This window comes from Chelonoidis abingdonii, chromosome 5 (genome assembly GCF_003597395.2).
Source record: "Chelonoidis abingdonii isolate Lonesome George chromosome 5, CheloAbing_2.0, whole genome shotgun sequence".
NCBI classification, from domain to species: domain Eukaryota; kingdom Metazoa; phylum Chordata; order Testudines; family Testudinidae; genus Chelonoidis; species Chelonoidis abingdonii.
In genome coordinates, this window is record NC_133773.1 from 30,728,239 (window position 1) to 30,744,294 (window position 16,056).

At 38.2% G+C, this 16,056-nt stretch overlaps 1 protein-coding gene across 2 annotated transcripts; it reads right to left on the minus strand.

The window, feature by feature from the left end:
- Positions 1-3: 3 nt before the first annotated feature.
- RRH (retinal pigment epithelium-derived rhodopsin homolog) lies at positions 4-13,282 on the minus strand. 2 transcript variants are annotated; one of them, XM_075066202.1, is made up of 7 exons: positions 12,438-13,282; positions 6,635-6,825; positions 5,136-5,235; positions 4,173-4,326; positions 3,620-3,788; positions 3,334-3,512; positions 4-1,459 (listed from the first exon to the last, which is right to left on the minus strand). In XM_075066202.1, exons 1-7 carry the CDS (start codon positions 12,511-12,513, stop codon positions 1,357-1,359), a joined length of 972 nt encoding a protein of 323 aa, XP_074922303.1. In that variant the 5' UTR covers positions 12,514-13,282; the 3' UTR covers positions 4-1,356. The 2 variants fall into 2 exon arrangements, with proteins under 2 accessions (XP_074922303.1, XP_032640509.1); XM_032784618.2 differs by having other exon boundaries at positions 12,050-12,513.
- Positions 13,283-16,056: the final 2,774 nt, after the last annotated feature.

Here is a 16,056-nt window from a genome sequence, read left to right on the forward strand (position 1 = left end):
ATTCTTTTCAGAATACTTCATATAAAACTTAAATGTTAATAAAACAGTCAAAAATAAACTAATTGTTGGTGCCATCTATTGATTATCAGTTGATAGCACCAAAAAAATCATGTGAAGTGAAATCCCCTTAGATTGTGCTTTAAAATGTGTGTTCTTTGTTCTTCCTTGAAGCATTAGAATGTTTGCTTTTTAGAACAGATTAGCGGATTTCAGAACAAACTATATTCTCTCTCTTTATTTTATTGTTAATGCAAAGTAAAGAGTTCAACATCCAGCATTCCAAAAGGGTCTGTATCACTTTAAAAAAGACACAGGAACTGGCTAATAGGAAGTGAACTCAATATGGTAAGTAGTTGCAGTTAGATGAAGCTGTTTTAGTTAAGATCTGCCTGAGTGTTGTTCATATTTTATATTACCAGCAGACAAGATATTTATTCTCCAAACATCGGAAATACCAATATCAAGTTATCTACCACCTGCAATTGAATCTTTGAAAAGATATTCATCCCGTCAACCTTGAATAAACTGATTCCCAAGATGGCCAGCGCTAAGCATTCAAAAACCATGAGTCAGGCCTCAAAAATCATGAGATTACCTTAAAATAATAAATTTGGGGGGTTTTTACTTGCCTTTTGGTTTAAACTTTTAACGTGCTTGGGTCACAGTTTCAAGATTTTTCTCTTCAGGCACAAAGGTTAGAATCTTACTATTTTAAAAATGAAACCTGAGATTCTCACATAATCACTTGGCTCCAGGAGCCAGAAAACCACCAAAATATCACAAAACTGATAATAAAAAGAGAGTTGGCAACACTGGAGTTTAAATACGCCTGCATACTACAGTACTCGCAGAAGCAAACTTTTCAGATCAGATCAATCTGTGCATTTAAGACATTGAGGGAAATGCAGGATACAGTAGTACTATGCATGAAGTTTTGAGAACTGGTTTAGAGTTCAAAGGGGGAAATTACACATACCAAAAGAATTATACGTACACAAAATTTATTTCTGTTACTGTAGCACAATTAAGCATGTCCTGCTTTATTCTCCCTCCCACACCATTTTATCCCATTATCCAAGAGTTACAAAACACGCTGAGCATTCATGATCACCTTTTGAGAGGGGATAAGCATATTATGCCAATTGACCTAGTCTTCAGTACTAAAATCTTGGCATTTTAAAAAAAACTGTATTAAATATTATTGAGACAATGAGAAAAACAACTGGCTTGTTGGACTGGATTATTACAGTGTGATACAAATTTAATTGTGGCCCAGGTTTGACTACTTATTTCAATGTAGTGTACAAAACATATACTGTAGGATAAATAAAGTAGCAGTGCTTTTGAGCAGCCTCATTATGTTAGCGTGCTTTGAGAGACCCTCATTGGTAAAGCGTTATTAATAGTGATCTCTTGCCGAGTTTGACATCGAACCATTGCCAGGATTGCTCTCCGGAACCTGCAATGTGAGGAGGGAAGTAAAAATTCAGATGATTAGAGGCACAGATAAAGAAGCAAAAACAGAGATAAATTAAGACCAAATTACTCAAATGTGCTATACCAATAAGGCTTATTATTTTAACAAAACTTTTAGAATTCAATTAGTCTCTAGTCTCTTCCTCTGCCAGTGTAAATCAAGAGGAACTCTGCTGAGGTCTGTGGAATTGCATCAATGTGAAACTAGCATGAGTGTAATTTTGTTCGAGTGACCTTACAATCCATTTTTTTCAGGACAGTCCCATTTTTCAAGTGGTCTGTCTCAGAAATTTGGCTCCTGAAAATAGGATCTCTCATTTTATCATCATCTCTTAAGTTCCCTGTAAGCTGCACAAGTGCAGCAGCCTATTTAGCACCACACATGCGCTCAAGGAACCCACCCGGTGACCTGCCCCCAACTTGCTGCAAGAGAGGCGCCCCTTCCCCGGCCCCAACTCAGCCTGCAGCCCAGACCTTCTGGGGGTGGCCAGGGTGGTGCAGGCCCAGCCGCAGCAACAGCTGCCATCCCCCAGCACAGACTTGCTGGGGCCAGGGGAGGGGTGCCTATCCTGCAGCCCCAGTCCCAGAGTTCCAGGGGTGGGGAGAGGCCCCTGTCTCTCCCAGTCTAGGTGCTACTGCACGGAAACAGCCCTGGGAAGAGTCATCTCTCCCCACCGTAACCCTGGAGACCCATCCTGCACCCCAAAGCCCATCACCTCCATATTGGTTCACAAAACAAAATTCATTCAACGCATGGATGGGAAAAATTAGAGTGAACACTGGTCATCTCCCTAGCAGGAGGCACAGGTGCAAGCTCTAGGACTTCATTTAACTGAGCCCTAGCCCCTTGGGAGAGTATCCACAGTAGCACCACCACCTGTGGTGCTTGGTGGACACCAGGAGTCAGGCAAGCACAAGTTGGGCCCCGCCAGCACAGCTATGCGATAAAATGTAGGGAGATGAGTGGGTGAATGGAAGCATGCTGGTTGTGTAGTACATGAAGGTCTAGGCAAAGCGCAGACCTAAACCAACAGGGTTGGAGAGAAGAGTCAGACCATATCAATTACTCAGCAAGAACAGTTCAGCTCATCTGTATAGATGTCCCAGATCCTGCTTGCAGGTTGAGGAATGGGAAGGGAAGGATTCCAGTGTCCCCAACCTCCGTATATTTCCGAACCACAGGCAAAACCCTTTTGATTTTGCCTGTTTTTGTGATACCAAGGACATATCCCAAAATTATCTCAATTCAATATGATACCTATGCTCAAAATGTGGTATAGGTTTTATTTTGACAGAAGAGGTGCCACCTGTGACTTGTAGATTTGCTCTTAATCGTCTCAAACCACCCAACTATGGCACTTCCCAAGCCAAGCAATGATATGCATGGGAGCTACAAGTCACGAAGACCCAGATCCTCCAAGGTATTTAGCTTCCTAATTTTAATGTAAGCTATGAGGCTAAATACTTTGAGACTCTTGGGCCTAAGCAGCCATACATTTAAGCCTGTTTAATTAAAAGCAGACAGTCCCAGATTCAGATAGGACTCAAATTTCACCCCAATCCCATCTTGGCAAAGGCCGTTACCTGAAATTGTTTTGCAAAGTATTTTTATGAGGATACAACTGGAGATATCATGGAAATGTTGTCAGACATATATGGTGCAGATACTACCGCCTACCTTTATTAAAACCTGTCCAAAAGATCATCAGACCCATCACAGATAACTCAGCACTGGTTTAACCTTTCCATCTTTGTTAAATATTTTGTCATATCTTATAGGTGGTCTTTCTGCACAACTAGGATGCCCAGTAATCATAAAGCAGATGGAGGCTGTTAATTTAAAAATGGGACACTTACTTTTTGTTTGCAATGACATAAATACAGGGGTTATAGAATGTGGAAGATTTTGCAAATAGAGGTGCTATGATGGCCATTGCAGGGGAAATCTTCTTTGGGTCTCCAAAGGAAGACCATAAGCATACAATGGAATATGGAGACCAAGCCACCAGAAACATCACAATCATCACAACAGACATCTATAAAACAAGAAAAAAATGTTTGATAGACCAAACCATTTATATCTGCTTACCAATATCAAAATCAAACACTATATTTATTTAAGAATTAAGACCCCCTCCATCACCTTTGTTACATCTACTTGATCAGACCAGTCTATGTTGATGCTCTCCAGGCAGTTACTGGTAGTGTACTGCTTCATTGTGCGGGAAACATTGTAGTAACAGTAAAACATGACTGTTAAGGGCACAACAAAATTAACAGCAATTACAGTCATCGTATACGAAACAAAGAACCTGTAAGCCAAAAAATAAATACAAGATATTACAACTGTGCAGCCGTGAAAAATGACTGAAAAATGCATTGTTCCCTTATGTTTTATTGTTAATAAAACAGTCAGAAAAAACATTTACAAAAGGTAAGTACAATTTTTTCAACTTGATAAGATTTATTAGGCTCAGTGATCTTTACACCTAGGATTTCTAATGCTTTCCAATGTCAAAAATTCTTACACCCTTTTTTGATTTATTATAGATTACTTCAGTCTCTACTTCTGAACTACCATTGTCTTTTAGAAGTTGCATGGCATGTTCTTAGGAGAAAACATTGACCGTGGTGATGAACAGAAAATAAGCAATGGTCCACATCTGAAAAGTAAAACAAAGTTTTCAAAATCTTACGCATCATTTTTCCGCCAGTTTATTGTGCAGGTGGCTCCTGTTGGATCTGGGGCATAGCTAGCCCACCCAACAATAGGCATCAAGGCCCAAAAGACAGCATTTATCCAGGCAGCTAGGATCAGGGAAGTATAGTTGTGGGTAGTCATTCTTCTTCCTGTTACCAAGCAAATATTTTTACATCAAACCACTCTATTCTTTTATTTCTCTCCAAGATTTTGTTTGAACCAAAAATGTTTCCAAGCAAGACAATTAGCATAGAAATTATAAATGATCCTTACAAGCACCTGGCACACTGCAGCACACCCATTTTATTTAAGCTCTCCTATATATCACAGTTAAATGACATTTAAATACACCCAGAAGCAGAGTTGGAATACATCTCAGTATTATCACAGCTTCCCCCACACAAAGCTTAGCAATAATAGAGGTTGCTGGTGCCATATCAAAGAATTGAGAGAAAGAAAGAGAGTGGGGGGATGTAGGGAAAGTGAAAGAATTAACCATTATAATTTTTAAACCCGTAATAAAGATCCAGAGAAAAATACAATATAGAAAAAAAAACAATATTAAGAATACACATCAGCTTCAATTAGTATTCTTGGTATTATTCAATTATTCCCAGACCTGAAGAAGGGCTCTGTGTGGCTCAAAAGCTTGTCGCTCTCACCAACAGAAGTGAGTCCAATAAAGTATATTAGCTAACCCATCTTGTCCCCTCAGCTTCAATTATTGTCAAGAACCATTACACAAACAAGGGACTATGGCTTCCTTCTACATACTTGACTTTGTTAGCCATGTATAGGATAGCTCACATAATCAATTACTGTAGAACTGTGCCCAAATTTTGGAAGTAGGTTTCCACAAGAGGAAATAAAAGAACTTGCATGAAGGTTCATTGATGTCAACTAATAAATGATTAAAATGATCATTTTGGTGCAAGAGTTATATCCAAGACTACAGTACCTATATCAGGCCTGCAGATTGTCAGGTAACGATCAATTGCAACAACTGTAAGCAACCCGATACTTGCCATTCCGAAGAAGATATTTAAGGCAGCATAGATCTGAAATTTAAAAAGATAACATGTCCATTTCACTTCCTAATGCAAATACTTTCAAAGGTTTGAGTCTTCTCCTGTGTTCTGAAGCTAATTGTTATCATGGGTTGTATTCAATGCATTCTTCAATGATCAGTTTGTTAAACTCAAATTGTTAATAGTTTGTTAAAGTAAAACTGAACATTTTAAAATAAGCGTGCTTGCATAAGCCCTCATAAATCCCATTGAAGACGTTTGCCAAAAGTCACCATTTATTTTAACTCACGTTAAATAAATAATTTAGTGATCCTGGGATGCAAAGTTGTTTATCTAATGTTTTTGTTGCATACTGGGGAAACACAAACAATATTTTTCTTACTGCAGAAGTTATAACTAGACAGTCACACAATTCTACAATATCAGTTTACAGGATTTCTTCAGTTTGGATCAAGTTGAGTTTAGAGTCCGAAAGATCCTAAGAATCCAAATCAAGGCACAGTGGAAACTCTCAGATCTGATCCCCAAAATATAAGTCATCCTAAATGCATTCAAATGAGGGCCCTGGATCGCTGGTGAACATTGGCTGAATTCTGAATTTGAAATTAAATCTTCAATCAGGCAAGTTGTGTGTGATTTCAGATCTTGTTGGGAGCATTCTGCTGCCCTGTTTAATTTTTGCCAAACAGGTATTTTCAGGGTGTATAATTAATATTACTGCTAAATACTTATTTCCTGGGTTAAAAATCATATTTAAGTAAATGCATGCACAGTCAGCAAAGATTATCACATTTCTGCTAATAATATGTTTTCAGTGACCATTTTACATGAAGAGAGAAAAATTGAGCAAATTCTAAAATAAGATAGCTGTTTCTCTGAATACTTACCAAGATTTTCAAGATGACTGCTGGTTATGCAAAAGTCCATTTTATGGGTACCTTAACAGACATCCCTTAAAGATGCCTGATTTCTGAAAGTGCTAAGCTCCCATCCTCTGCAAATCAGATACTTTAAAGTTTATCAGTTTGACCACCCAAAGATTGAGATACCCAAAATCATTGGTTACTTTGAAAATCTTGGTTAGTAAATGGTGAGAAGCATCCATGAATTCTACAATAAGTAATGGGATATACGTTGTTATAGCTATTTTAATATTGTATATTTAATATCAATACAAGTTTATGCTTCAATAGCCTTCCAAACTTTAAACAATGAAAATTAGCAATGAGTCTTAAGCAACTCCCCAGATCCAAATACCACTGAATTTTAAGGAAGTTCAGATCCAGACCTGGACTCAAACTCTACAGCTCAGACTCCTCTCTAAAGAACGCTAAAAATCAAAGGAAGGTGTTTTTCATATATTCAGGCTTGTGTTTAATTGCTTAGTACTTGTTTGGTCCCTGATTTAATATAAAAAAATCTCATATACCTGGCATCCGGTGTACCCAAATTTCCAGCTTCCATGTAGGTCTGAAGCAGCAGACATAGGATAACCAATGCCACTAACACCGATGTCGGTAAAAGCCAGGTTAATAATAATTGCATTTGTTGCTGTCCGAAGTTCCTTGTACTTAACAAAGATGCCTAACACAATTATGTTACTGAGAAGGCTTATCACCCCTGTGAAAACACACAAAAAAGGAAGCCTTACAGATGGCAGAAATAACGACACAGTATAGGTCGTAACAAACCAAAATACACAGTGAAATCTAAACATAAACCCATTCTATTTTAATCTGCAAAGATCATATTTAAGAGCGAGAGCTTTCCTAATTTATAGACTCAAACTCTGATTCACCAAGGTCTCTAAGGACATGATTAATTTTAAGTACTAAAGGATATGCTTTAGTCTCTTGCTGAATCAGGGCCTCACTATCTGAGCTCAATGGGTATGGCAGGTATCCAGAATCTCTCAGACTAGAATCTTAAGAGCTCAGTCCTGCAGAGGTAGTGCTGAGCCCTCACTAGCACTGCTGAACACAGTGCATTGTCATGATCCAGCAGAATTAAGTACACTGAAAGGAGTGGGTGCAGCAGGCTGGTCAGGCTGGCAAAAACACTCTGGCATTGAGCAGTTGGTTGTGATACTGCTTCACAAGATGCATCAGAAGCCTTTATGTGGAAGACCCTCACAGCAACTGCAGTAACTTGCTTTCTGCTAAGGATAGCTCTGCAGCAGAACTCTAAAATTATGAAAATGGCACAGAATTTGCATGTGCTAAATTATGAGCAAGTTAGAGAGCCTTCTAGACACACGTATTTACTCCCTGCTCATCAGTGTTCAGTTCATTGCAGGCATAGGAGTTTGCTCACAGTGTTGAACATTGAATATATTCCATTCTGTTAAGTCCAGTCTTGCTTCCTTTGAGTTTTCCAATTGACTTCCCTAGTAGCATGGTTGGACCCAAAGTGAGGGCCATTCTGCACAGCTGCTTCATGCTGAGTGCTAGCCCTTATGCTGGAGACACTACTTTGAGTGTGCTCAGCATGCTACCTACAGGATAAATGTGAATGAAGTCTCCATTTTCTCCTCTCTCAGTTGAAGATTTCATTTAAAACAAAGCACTCTAATTTTTCCTACATTCACAACCAGTAAGGACAGCTTCACAATGAGCATCAGTGTATGGTTGTCTCATTGAATTTACAGCCAGAGAAACTGAAATAGCACCAATCGAGTTCTGAATCTTAATGGAGTGTTAATTTTGAATCTTAATTACTAGTGATAAGGTGCTTGGCATATATAAATGTGCACATGAAATCAGGCAGAGTGAAAGCTCAATGCTATGCTGTTCAGACTGTGAAAGGCCCAGTTTCTCTCCAGGAGTAAGATAAGATCCAGTTCTTGCCTGTCAGTTACTACCCTCCTGGATCTCAGAGCAGATACAGTCCTGATCCTCCAGTGCTGTACTTTCGAGTCTCTTATGTACTCTTCAACATTCCTGAACCCCAAGAGCTAATCCACTCACTGAAATCCTCAGTTCCTCCTGCTGCTCCCTTCTGGACCCCAAGGGCAATGGGATTTATGACCCCTGTTGGCTCCCCTCAGTCCTGACAGACATTACTGAACTTCTGCTGACTCTGGCATACGGAAAGGAGAAACAAATCCTAGATATTTAAATACTGAATACTGCTCCACCGTCTCTGCTCATAACAATGCAACAGTGGTCAATCAGTTCTCTGCTACCATTTTACAGGAAGCATTGTGTATGGGGCAGAGAACAGATTAATTCTCTCACCAACCGAGGTAGTATAACTTTAAGGGTTAACGGCTTCAAGCACCTCAGTTCATATGTACAACTCCCACTGGTGCTCAATAAGACACACCCACAATGCACCACATGGACAATCTAGCTTTGTATATACAAGTTACCTGTATAATGACTAAACCATTACGTCCACCTCTATAGCCATGATACATACACAATTAATATGGAAACGAGAAAAACAGTAACAACTTACATGTAGGGATAGCAGTGGTGAAATTCTGGAAAAAAGCCTCTAAAAACAGAAGTACAATGCCAACATTTCAGTTCTTAAATAAGAACATAAGAACGGCCGTACTGGGTCAGACCAAAGGTCCATCTAGCCCAGTATCCTGTCTACTGACAGTGGCTAATGCCAGGTGACCCAGAGGGATTGAACCCAACAGGCAATGATCAAGTGATGTCTCTCCTGCCATCCATCTCCATCCTCTGACAAACAGAGTTTCAGAACACCATTCCTTACCCATCCTGGCTAACAAGACATTAATGGACTTAACCTCTGCGAATTTATCCAGTTCTCTTTTAAACGCTGTTAGCGTTAGCCATGAAATGGCTAAATTCCATTTGTGTAAATCAGTGACATTTTATTATACATGTACCTCATTGTAGGAGTTCCACAGCAATGTATCATTAGTTAAATTGCCTATACTACAGAAACTATCATATTTAAATCAAACATTTCAAACACAAATGTAGCAAAGTCTCATTGATTTTTCAGCTATATGTCATTCTTTTTATTATCACAAGCTGTTCAGAACATTAGCAGTGACCAGAATAGGCAGGAAGTTTCCTGTACCAGCATGAGTTTAAATGAATAGAAGGTGCTGGGTGTACCTAACCGTACTGAGGCCACATATTTTGATGATTACCAATAGCAGGAATGGCACAGCACAGACTATGAAAATGAAGGAAAAACTTAGCCATAGGGATGCCTCCACTTTGTTCTGTGAGAAGTCTTGGCATGAAAGGATTACAAATTCTCTGATTTCCTTAATTAAACCTTGTGATATTTGCCATAATCAAGGTAACAGAGCCTTGTACATTCAGCAAAAGGGGCTCGCCTCTCATTCTTCTTGCTAAAGGAGGGAAAGAAAATTAAGGCAGTCTCTATGCAATAGGCAACAGTTACTGTGAACATCACAATAATTAAGTAGAATGTTACTCCTGAATAGTTACAATGTTTTGATTACAAAGAGAGTTTGCAGCTTCAGTTAGTGATCCTTCACTTGTAATAGAGCTAGTCTGTGACCATGACACTTAAGATGGTTCCATTTCACCATTGTGAGCAAGCCACAGAGACATAAATGCTTTCAATGGTTTCAACATACCAGTGATCAACATTAAAACAAAAAATAACCAAACTGTAAACCAAGCTCTAGCAATTTCCTTTTCAGAGCATGGTAAAATATCTGCTGATACTGTAGCACAGTAAAAACAATGAGGAGTCCTTGTGGTACCTTAGAGACTAACAAATTTGTTTGGGCATAAGCTTTTGTGGGCTAAAATCCACTTCATCAGATGCATGGAGTGAAAAATACAGTAAGCAGGTATATTTATTAATTTATAAATATATATAATGTATATTTATATTTATAAATATACAGCACATGAAAAGATGGGAGTTGCCTTACCAAGTGGTGGTCAGCTAATGAGGCCAATTCAATTAAGGGGGAAGTGGCCTTTTCTCAACAGTTGACAAAAAGGGGTGAATATCAAGAGAGTGAAATTACAAAAGTAATTGGTAATTGGCCTCATTAGTCTCTAAGGTGCCACAAGGACTCCTTGCTGTTTTTGCTGATATAGACTAACATGGCTACCACTCTGAAACCTGTAGCACAGTAGCTGTCGATAAATGCTGACTTAATGATGACCACTGTATCTGTATTTCATTTCCTTTGTCATCTTCTCCAGCTGCTAACTAATACAATGAGATTAAAGTCTTCCATTGATGAACTCTTTCTCTTATGGCAATGGAACTAAACTACCGACCAACATGTTCAGGATGTGGTGTTCAGAAATGGACCAAACTAATTGTCACACGTTCCTGCACTAAAGCTAGGTTCATACTACAGCTGCAATCATTGCTAGCACAGCTTCCCTAGTGAACTAAGACAAAGTAACGAGAAAAAGAAAAAGATTTTTCAGCTATAGTTATTTCAGATGGTATTCGTTAACAGAAGTGTGAATGTTGGGTAGACTATGTCCCTTTAACGCAAAACCCAGTACTGTAGGTTTATACAACTGGCAAATATATACCACAGACCCATTTGTAGAGCCCACATGTCAGTTGCCAGGTGAGAGAGAAAGAGGAAAGGTTTTTTCCCTTGCTAATCTCTGTATCTCCCCTGTTAATATTGGTCTTCATAAAATGGTCAAACTATTTGATAAACCAGACATTGATACAACCCAAATCCAGTCAATTTGAGTTAAATCAAAGTCTGAACAAATGATCTTCGTTTCTGAGAGTGCCAATATTATCCATTTATCTGCAAATGATCTGGTAGCACCAACAAGTAGAGTTTCAATATATTATTCAATAGATTATTATTGAATACAATAGATTCTTAGCAAAACTATAAGAAGAACTAAAAAAAATTAGAGCTGTTTGAAATATCAGCCTTGGTATCAAAAAAAACTAAATGAGTTCATCTTAAACAGAAGAATGACTTGTCAAATACTATAAAAAAAAAGATTCACTGAGTAAAATTTGATCTTCATAATTCATAGAATCTCAGGGTTGGAAGGGACCTCAGGAAGTCATCTAGTCCAATCCCCTGCTCAAAGCAGGACCAATCCACAGACTGATTTTTGCCCCAGCTCCCTAAATAGCCCCCTCAAGTATTGAACTCACCAAGCCCTGGGTTTACCAGGCCAGTGCTCAAACCATTGAGCTATTCCTCCCCCACAAATAAATATATGGAGATATACCTATCTCATAGAACTGGAAGGGACCCTGAAAGGTCATTAAGTCCAATTAATGCACATAAACCATAAAATCTGAATAATTGAAAATTCTTCAGAAGCTAATTATAACTGAAAATACCTGGAAAAAGTGTGCCCAAAACATACATTATTTCCTAACAAAAATATTTATACCTAAAATGGCCTGTCTGCTTGTCTCCCATCAACGAGCAGTCCCCTCCCTCTTAGTGACATTTCAACACTTCCACTTACATCCCACCCCGCAGACACCCATGAACACTCTTAAGACTACACATACGTTGTTGTGAACATATGACAGATCAGGATAACTTCAAGTACTTCACTGAAAAATGCAAAATGTTGCAACTTGTATTCTTATTCCTTTGGCAGAATTCCGCATTTTTTGCTAAAATCACATATAAGCAAAGTACTTTTTTAAATAATGCAACAAAGTCTTAAACTGTACCCCTAATTTTAGATGTTTCTACACATTTTACAGTCACCCTGTTACTTATCTGCTCATCTACCTTCAAGCTGAGAGACACTAGACCTTTTGCTTTTTGTATATAAAAAGGCATTTCATTGGCATTTTAACCCAAAATGAATATTGAAGCCTAAATTCCCATTTAAAAAAAAAAATAGCCTATCAACCTCCATACCTGCTGTTATTAAGTAAGCTGCGACTATATTGTGCTCAGTCTGTGAAAAGGCTGACTGAGCTTCATTTTCGCTCTCTGAAGGGTTAGCTGAAACATTCCAAAACATTTTAGACTGAAGAAATTGGGGTATTTCCTCCATGTCAGTTTTTCAAGAGGACGTAGGCAAAACACTCCAAGATCCTTTCAGGCAAACTCTTTCATTATGAAACAGACTCATTGAACCATTAAAAAAAAAAAAAACCCCCCCCCCCCCCCCCCCCGACAAGTTACCAACAGGATTTAATTGGACTATGCAAAAGAGTTTACATTGCCAATTTGTGCAAGGAAAAGCTTCTAGGCAAAACAAAGAGCAGCACAGAACTAAGTGCATTTCCAACAAGATGCTTACATTTCAGAGTCTTATTGCTAAAGAGATTAGCTGTCACATGCTCCCACACTTTTTCCTTCAATTTCTTGTGAAACATTTCAGAAGATCTAGACAAGAGCTGGCTAGATTCAAGAGAACTTCAGCCTTGTTTGGAATTAATTTAACAATCACAGAGCACACATAATAGGAACACTAAAAATAAAAATGAGAATTTCTCTAAAATGTAGGATACACCTAATCTAAACTCCACCTTTATTCCTTACTATAACTTCTCAGAAGTTTTTGTTGATTTGACTTAAGTAATCCTGCTACTAAATATGAACCTTTCATAATTTCCATATACTAAACTCTCATAATTCTTTTACATGTTAACCACAATCCTTTTTATGTTGTATATTTATACGTTTACTGCCCTATACCTACTGAAACTGAAAAGTTCTTTGTCCTTCAATTGAACCTAGCACATGAAGGGAAAGTGAACCCAGTAATGGAATGGATGTAATCTTTTACCCTGATCTTACTAAGATAGCCAAGACAGCTAGGGAAGGGATCCTACAGAAGTATGTTAAAATAAATAAGACTGGGTAATTGATATGGGGGTGCTTATAATCTCAATTATGTTCTGTCATTTATAAGGGACATTTGTCATCACAGATTTTTCTGTGATTTATGAAATTATGACCCACTGAAAGATGTTTTTAACTCAAAGGAAGTGCTTATTACAACAGGTGTTCTTAATAACTGAACTAGAAATTCCTTTAGCTTATCAATCATGTAAACTAAGTTTCCATAAAGTAAATTCTGTAAGTAATTACATAAAATGAGAGATCAAAAACAGAACACATACTGAAATTAAGAGTGGGAAGGTAATTAACAGGAGGAGATAATGAAGGTTTTCTTTATGTAGTCTAATACTGTATTAATCTTTAACCTTTTTAATTAAATAATTCCATTTGAGCCTGTTATTTTGACATCTCTCTTTGTTATTAAATTCAAACACGCTACAATCAAGTGACTGGTTGAAATGAGAAAATGAGAAAAAAAACAACACAACAACCGACATTTTCAAAAGTAGCGATTATGAATGGTCAATTTGAACCTTTGAAGGGGCCTGATTTTCTGAGGATGGGTGCTCAGCACTTTCTGAAAGGCAGGCCATTTTGATGTGGCTCAAGTTGGACAGCCATAACTTGAGGCACCTGTGGTGGAATGCTAAGTAAGTGGCTTCGTACATAACATACCTTACCTCAGTTGGTAACAGCCATACTTGGCAGTGCATTAAAGTATCTTAAGGAGAACACATCTCTTGTATCTCTCTCCAGGATGGAAGCTCTGTAGCCAGTCCAAACCTGGTGTAGAAGCCTAACCTGCTCGTAGCAGCCCTACAACCTAATGTGTACAGGGTACATGACAGCACCCAAAATCACTAATTACGTTTGAAACTCTTGACCATTATAGATGTTTTAACATTATTATTTGATATTTATGTTACAGTAGCACCGAGACACCAACCAATTTAGGCACCCATTTTGCTGGCTAGATGCTGTAAACACAGTGACTGACACTGTCTCCCCCGAGAGCTTACATACTGCAATTTTTCTCAGTACAAAAAATAATTACAAGTTATAAAGTAAGAGGTTTGCCACCACTTTCCCCACATAAAAGTCATGCTGGCCTGTGAGCTTGGCCCCATCTCTTCTATTCTGCCTAGAGATCTGCATTCACTTGTATAGGTTCTCCCATTGCAGCTAGTACTTGTATCAATGGGTTACTTTTTTGTCACGAGGACTTGAGTCAGTCTTTGGAATGGGGGCAGGGTGGAAGTGTCTGTAAGGAGAGAAGAGATGATGTCTTGGCAATGAACCCACTTTCTCAGCATCTTGTTGTCTATATTTTACAAGACCAAACCATAAAATGTTTCTCCTCCATGAATACTGATATCTGGTTGAAATCTGTTTTTTGCTTACATTTTTTGGCACAATTTTCAGAAGTCCTATAGCTCCTGTAAATTCCATGTAAGTCAACTGAAGTTAGCACCTATGAAAATCAGGCCACAACTATTCCATTCTAAACTGAATATCAAACTCAGGTAATGCCGAATGAAAACAATTTAAACAATCTTTTACACATAGTCATAAGAAAAATTGAAGTTTTCCGATTTGTGCAGTCAGCTAAATATCACAGAAGTATCATATTGTTTTAGATACCTTACATTCCCAACTTAGGATTTGTTTAAAGTAAGGAAATTCTCAGTCAAAAAATGTCAAAATTAAATTAAGGCTAATACCTGTCATTAACTTAGGGATAAATATTTTTAAGAACACTGCATTTAGCAAAACAAAATAAAAGAAACCAAAGCAAGAAATTCAGAAATAAAGCATACAATAAACCCAGATATTTGGATGTGCATGTGGAAATCCACAATTAACTTACCAAACTACCTTAAATATATACTTAGCACTTTGCCCCTTAGTACTTGCATGAAAAAAATCAGAAATTCAGACTACTGTTACCCATCAATAAGAAAGTGTTATCTGTGACAAGAATAGAATGATATATTCATACAGTGATTATGCCACATCTAGCCTTACTAAATGTCAAAGCCACTCCACAGAAAATGTTATTTAAAAAATTCCTAAACACAAATAGCTCACTGAAGGTAATCACTCCCCACCCTGTGAGGACCCAGTCATGCAAGGTTGCTGAGGGTGCTCAGTACCCTGGTAGACAGCAGATAGAGCCTTCTGATGCTGATCCAGTGTCATTAGAGGTAATGCAACCAACAATGGAGACATGAATCAGGAAAAGCCAGTCAGGTACACATTTTTTATCCCACTTGTGAACTCTACAAGTTCACTGGCTGTTTAAACCATAGGCTGGAGCCCTCTCAAAAGTTCTTAGAAAAAGTCAACAACCGAAACAAAACCAGCACCTTACAAAGCAGCTACAAGAGTCACAGAAAAGATGGGATACTGAAATTGTCCAGAATCAATATTAAGGTAGTGTGGGTACCTTAACTGTAAATTTGCATATTTTCAAATGTTTGGGTTTCTTGTAAACTTACTCTAAAATTTCCTGCCCTTTTAATGGTGGCTTTTTGCTAGTCACAATTAGCTTATAACAACTTTTACCTATAAAAAGTTTTACAGTCTGTCTGTGAATTACCCTGTATAGTTTCACTAGTATGTGGAACCACTAGAAAATGAGTTTTTTGATGCTGGTGAGTTTTGCTCTGAGTTATTCTCAGACTTCATTCAGCTTAAAAGGATACAATATCTAGAGTGCTTGTTTCCATCCTAGATGATTTGTAGCTTTTAGATAGCTGAAGATCTGAGCTGGCAAAAAGACTTAACACAACTGTTGCACAAACATCCAACTCTCCTCTCTGGCACCTTGCCTCTTCAACTCCAAGATCACCTTCCTCACCACTGCTCTATCACCTGCACCACCCCACACTCAAGTTTATAATGGATTTTATTTTCCCACAGTATCCCGTTCAGCGCTCCTTCCTGCCTTTCAAGGCTATACACAGCTCTGCCTCACATCTCATATCTAGTTGCTTCCCTTCCTTTCTGTGTGCTCTCTATGCTATGCACATTTGACTTTTCTACAAGCAACTACGCACTCTCCTGCATTCCAT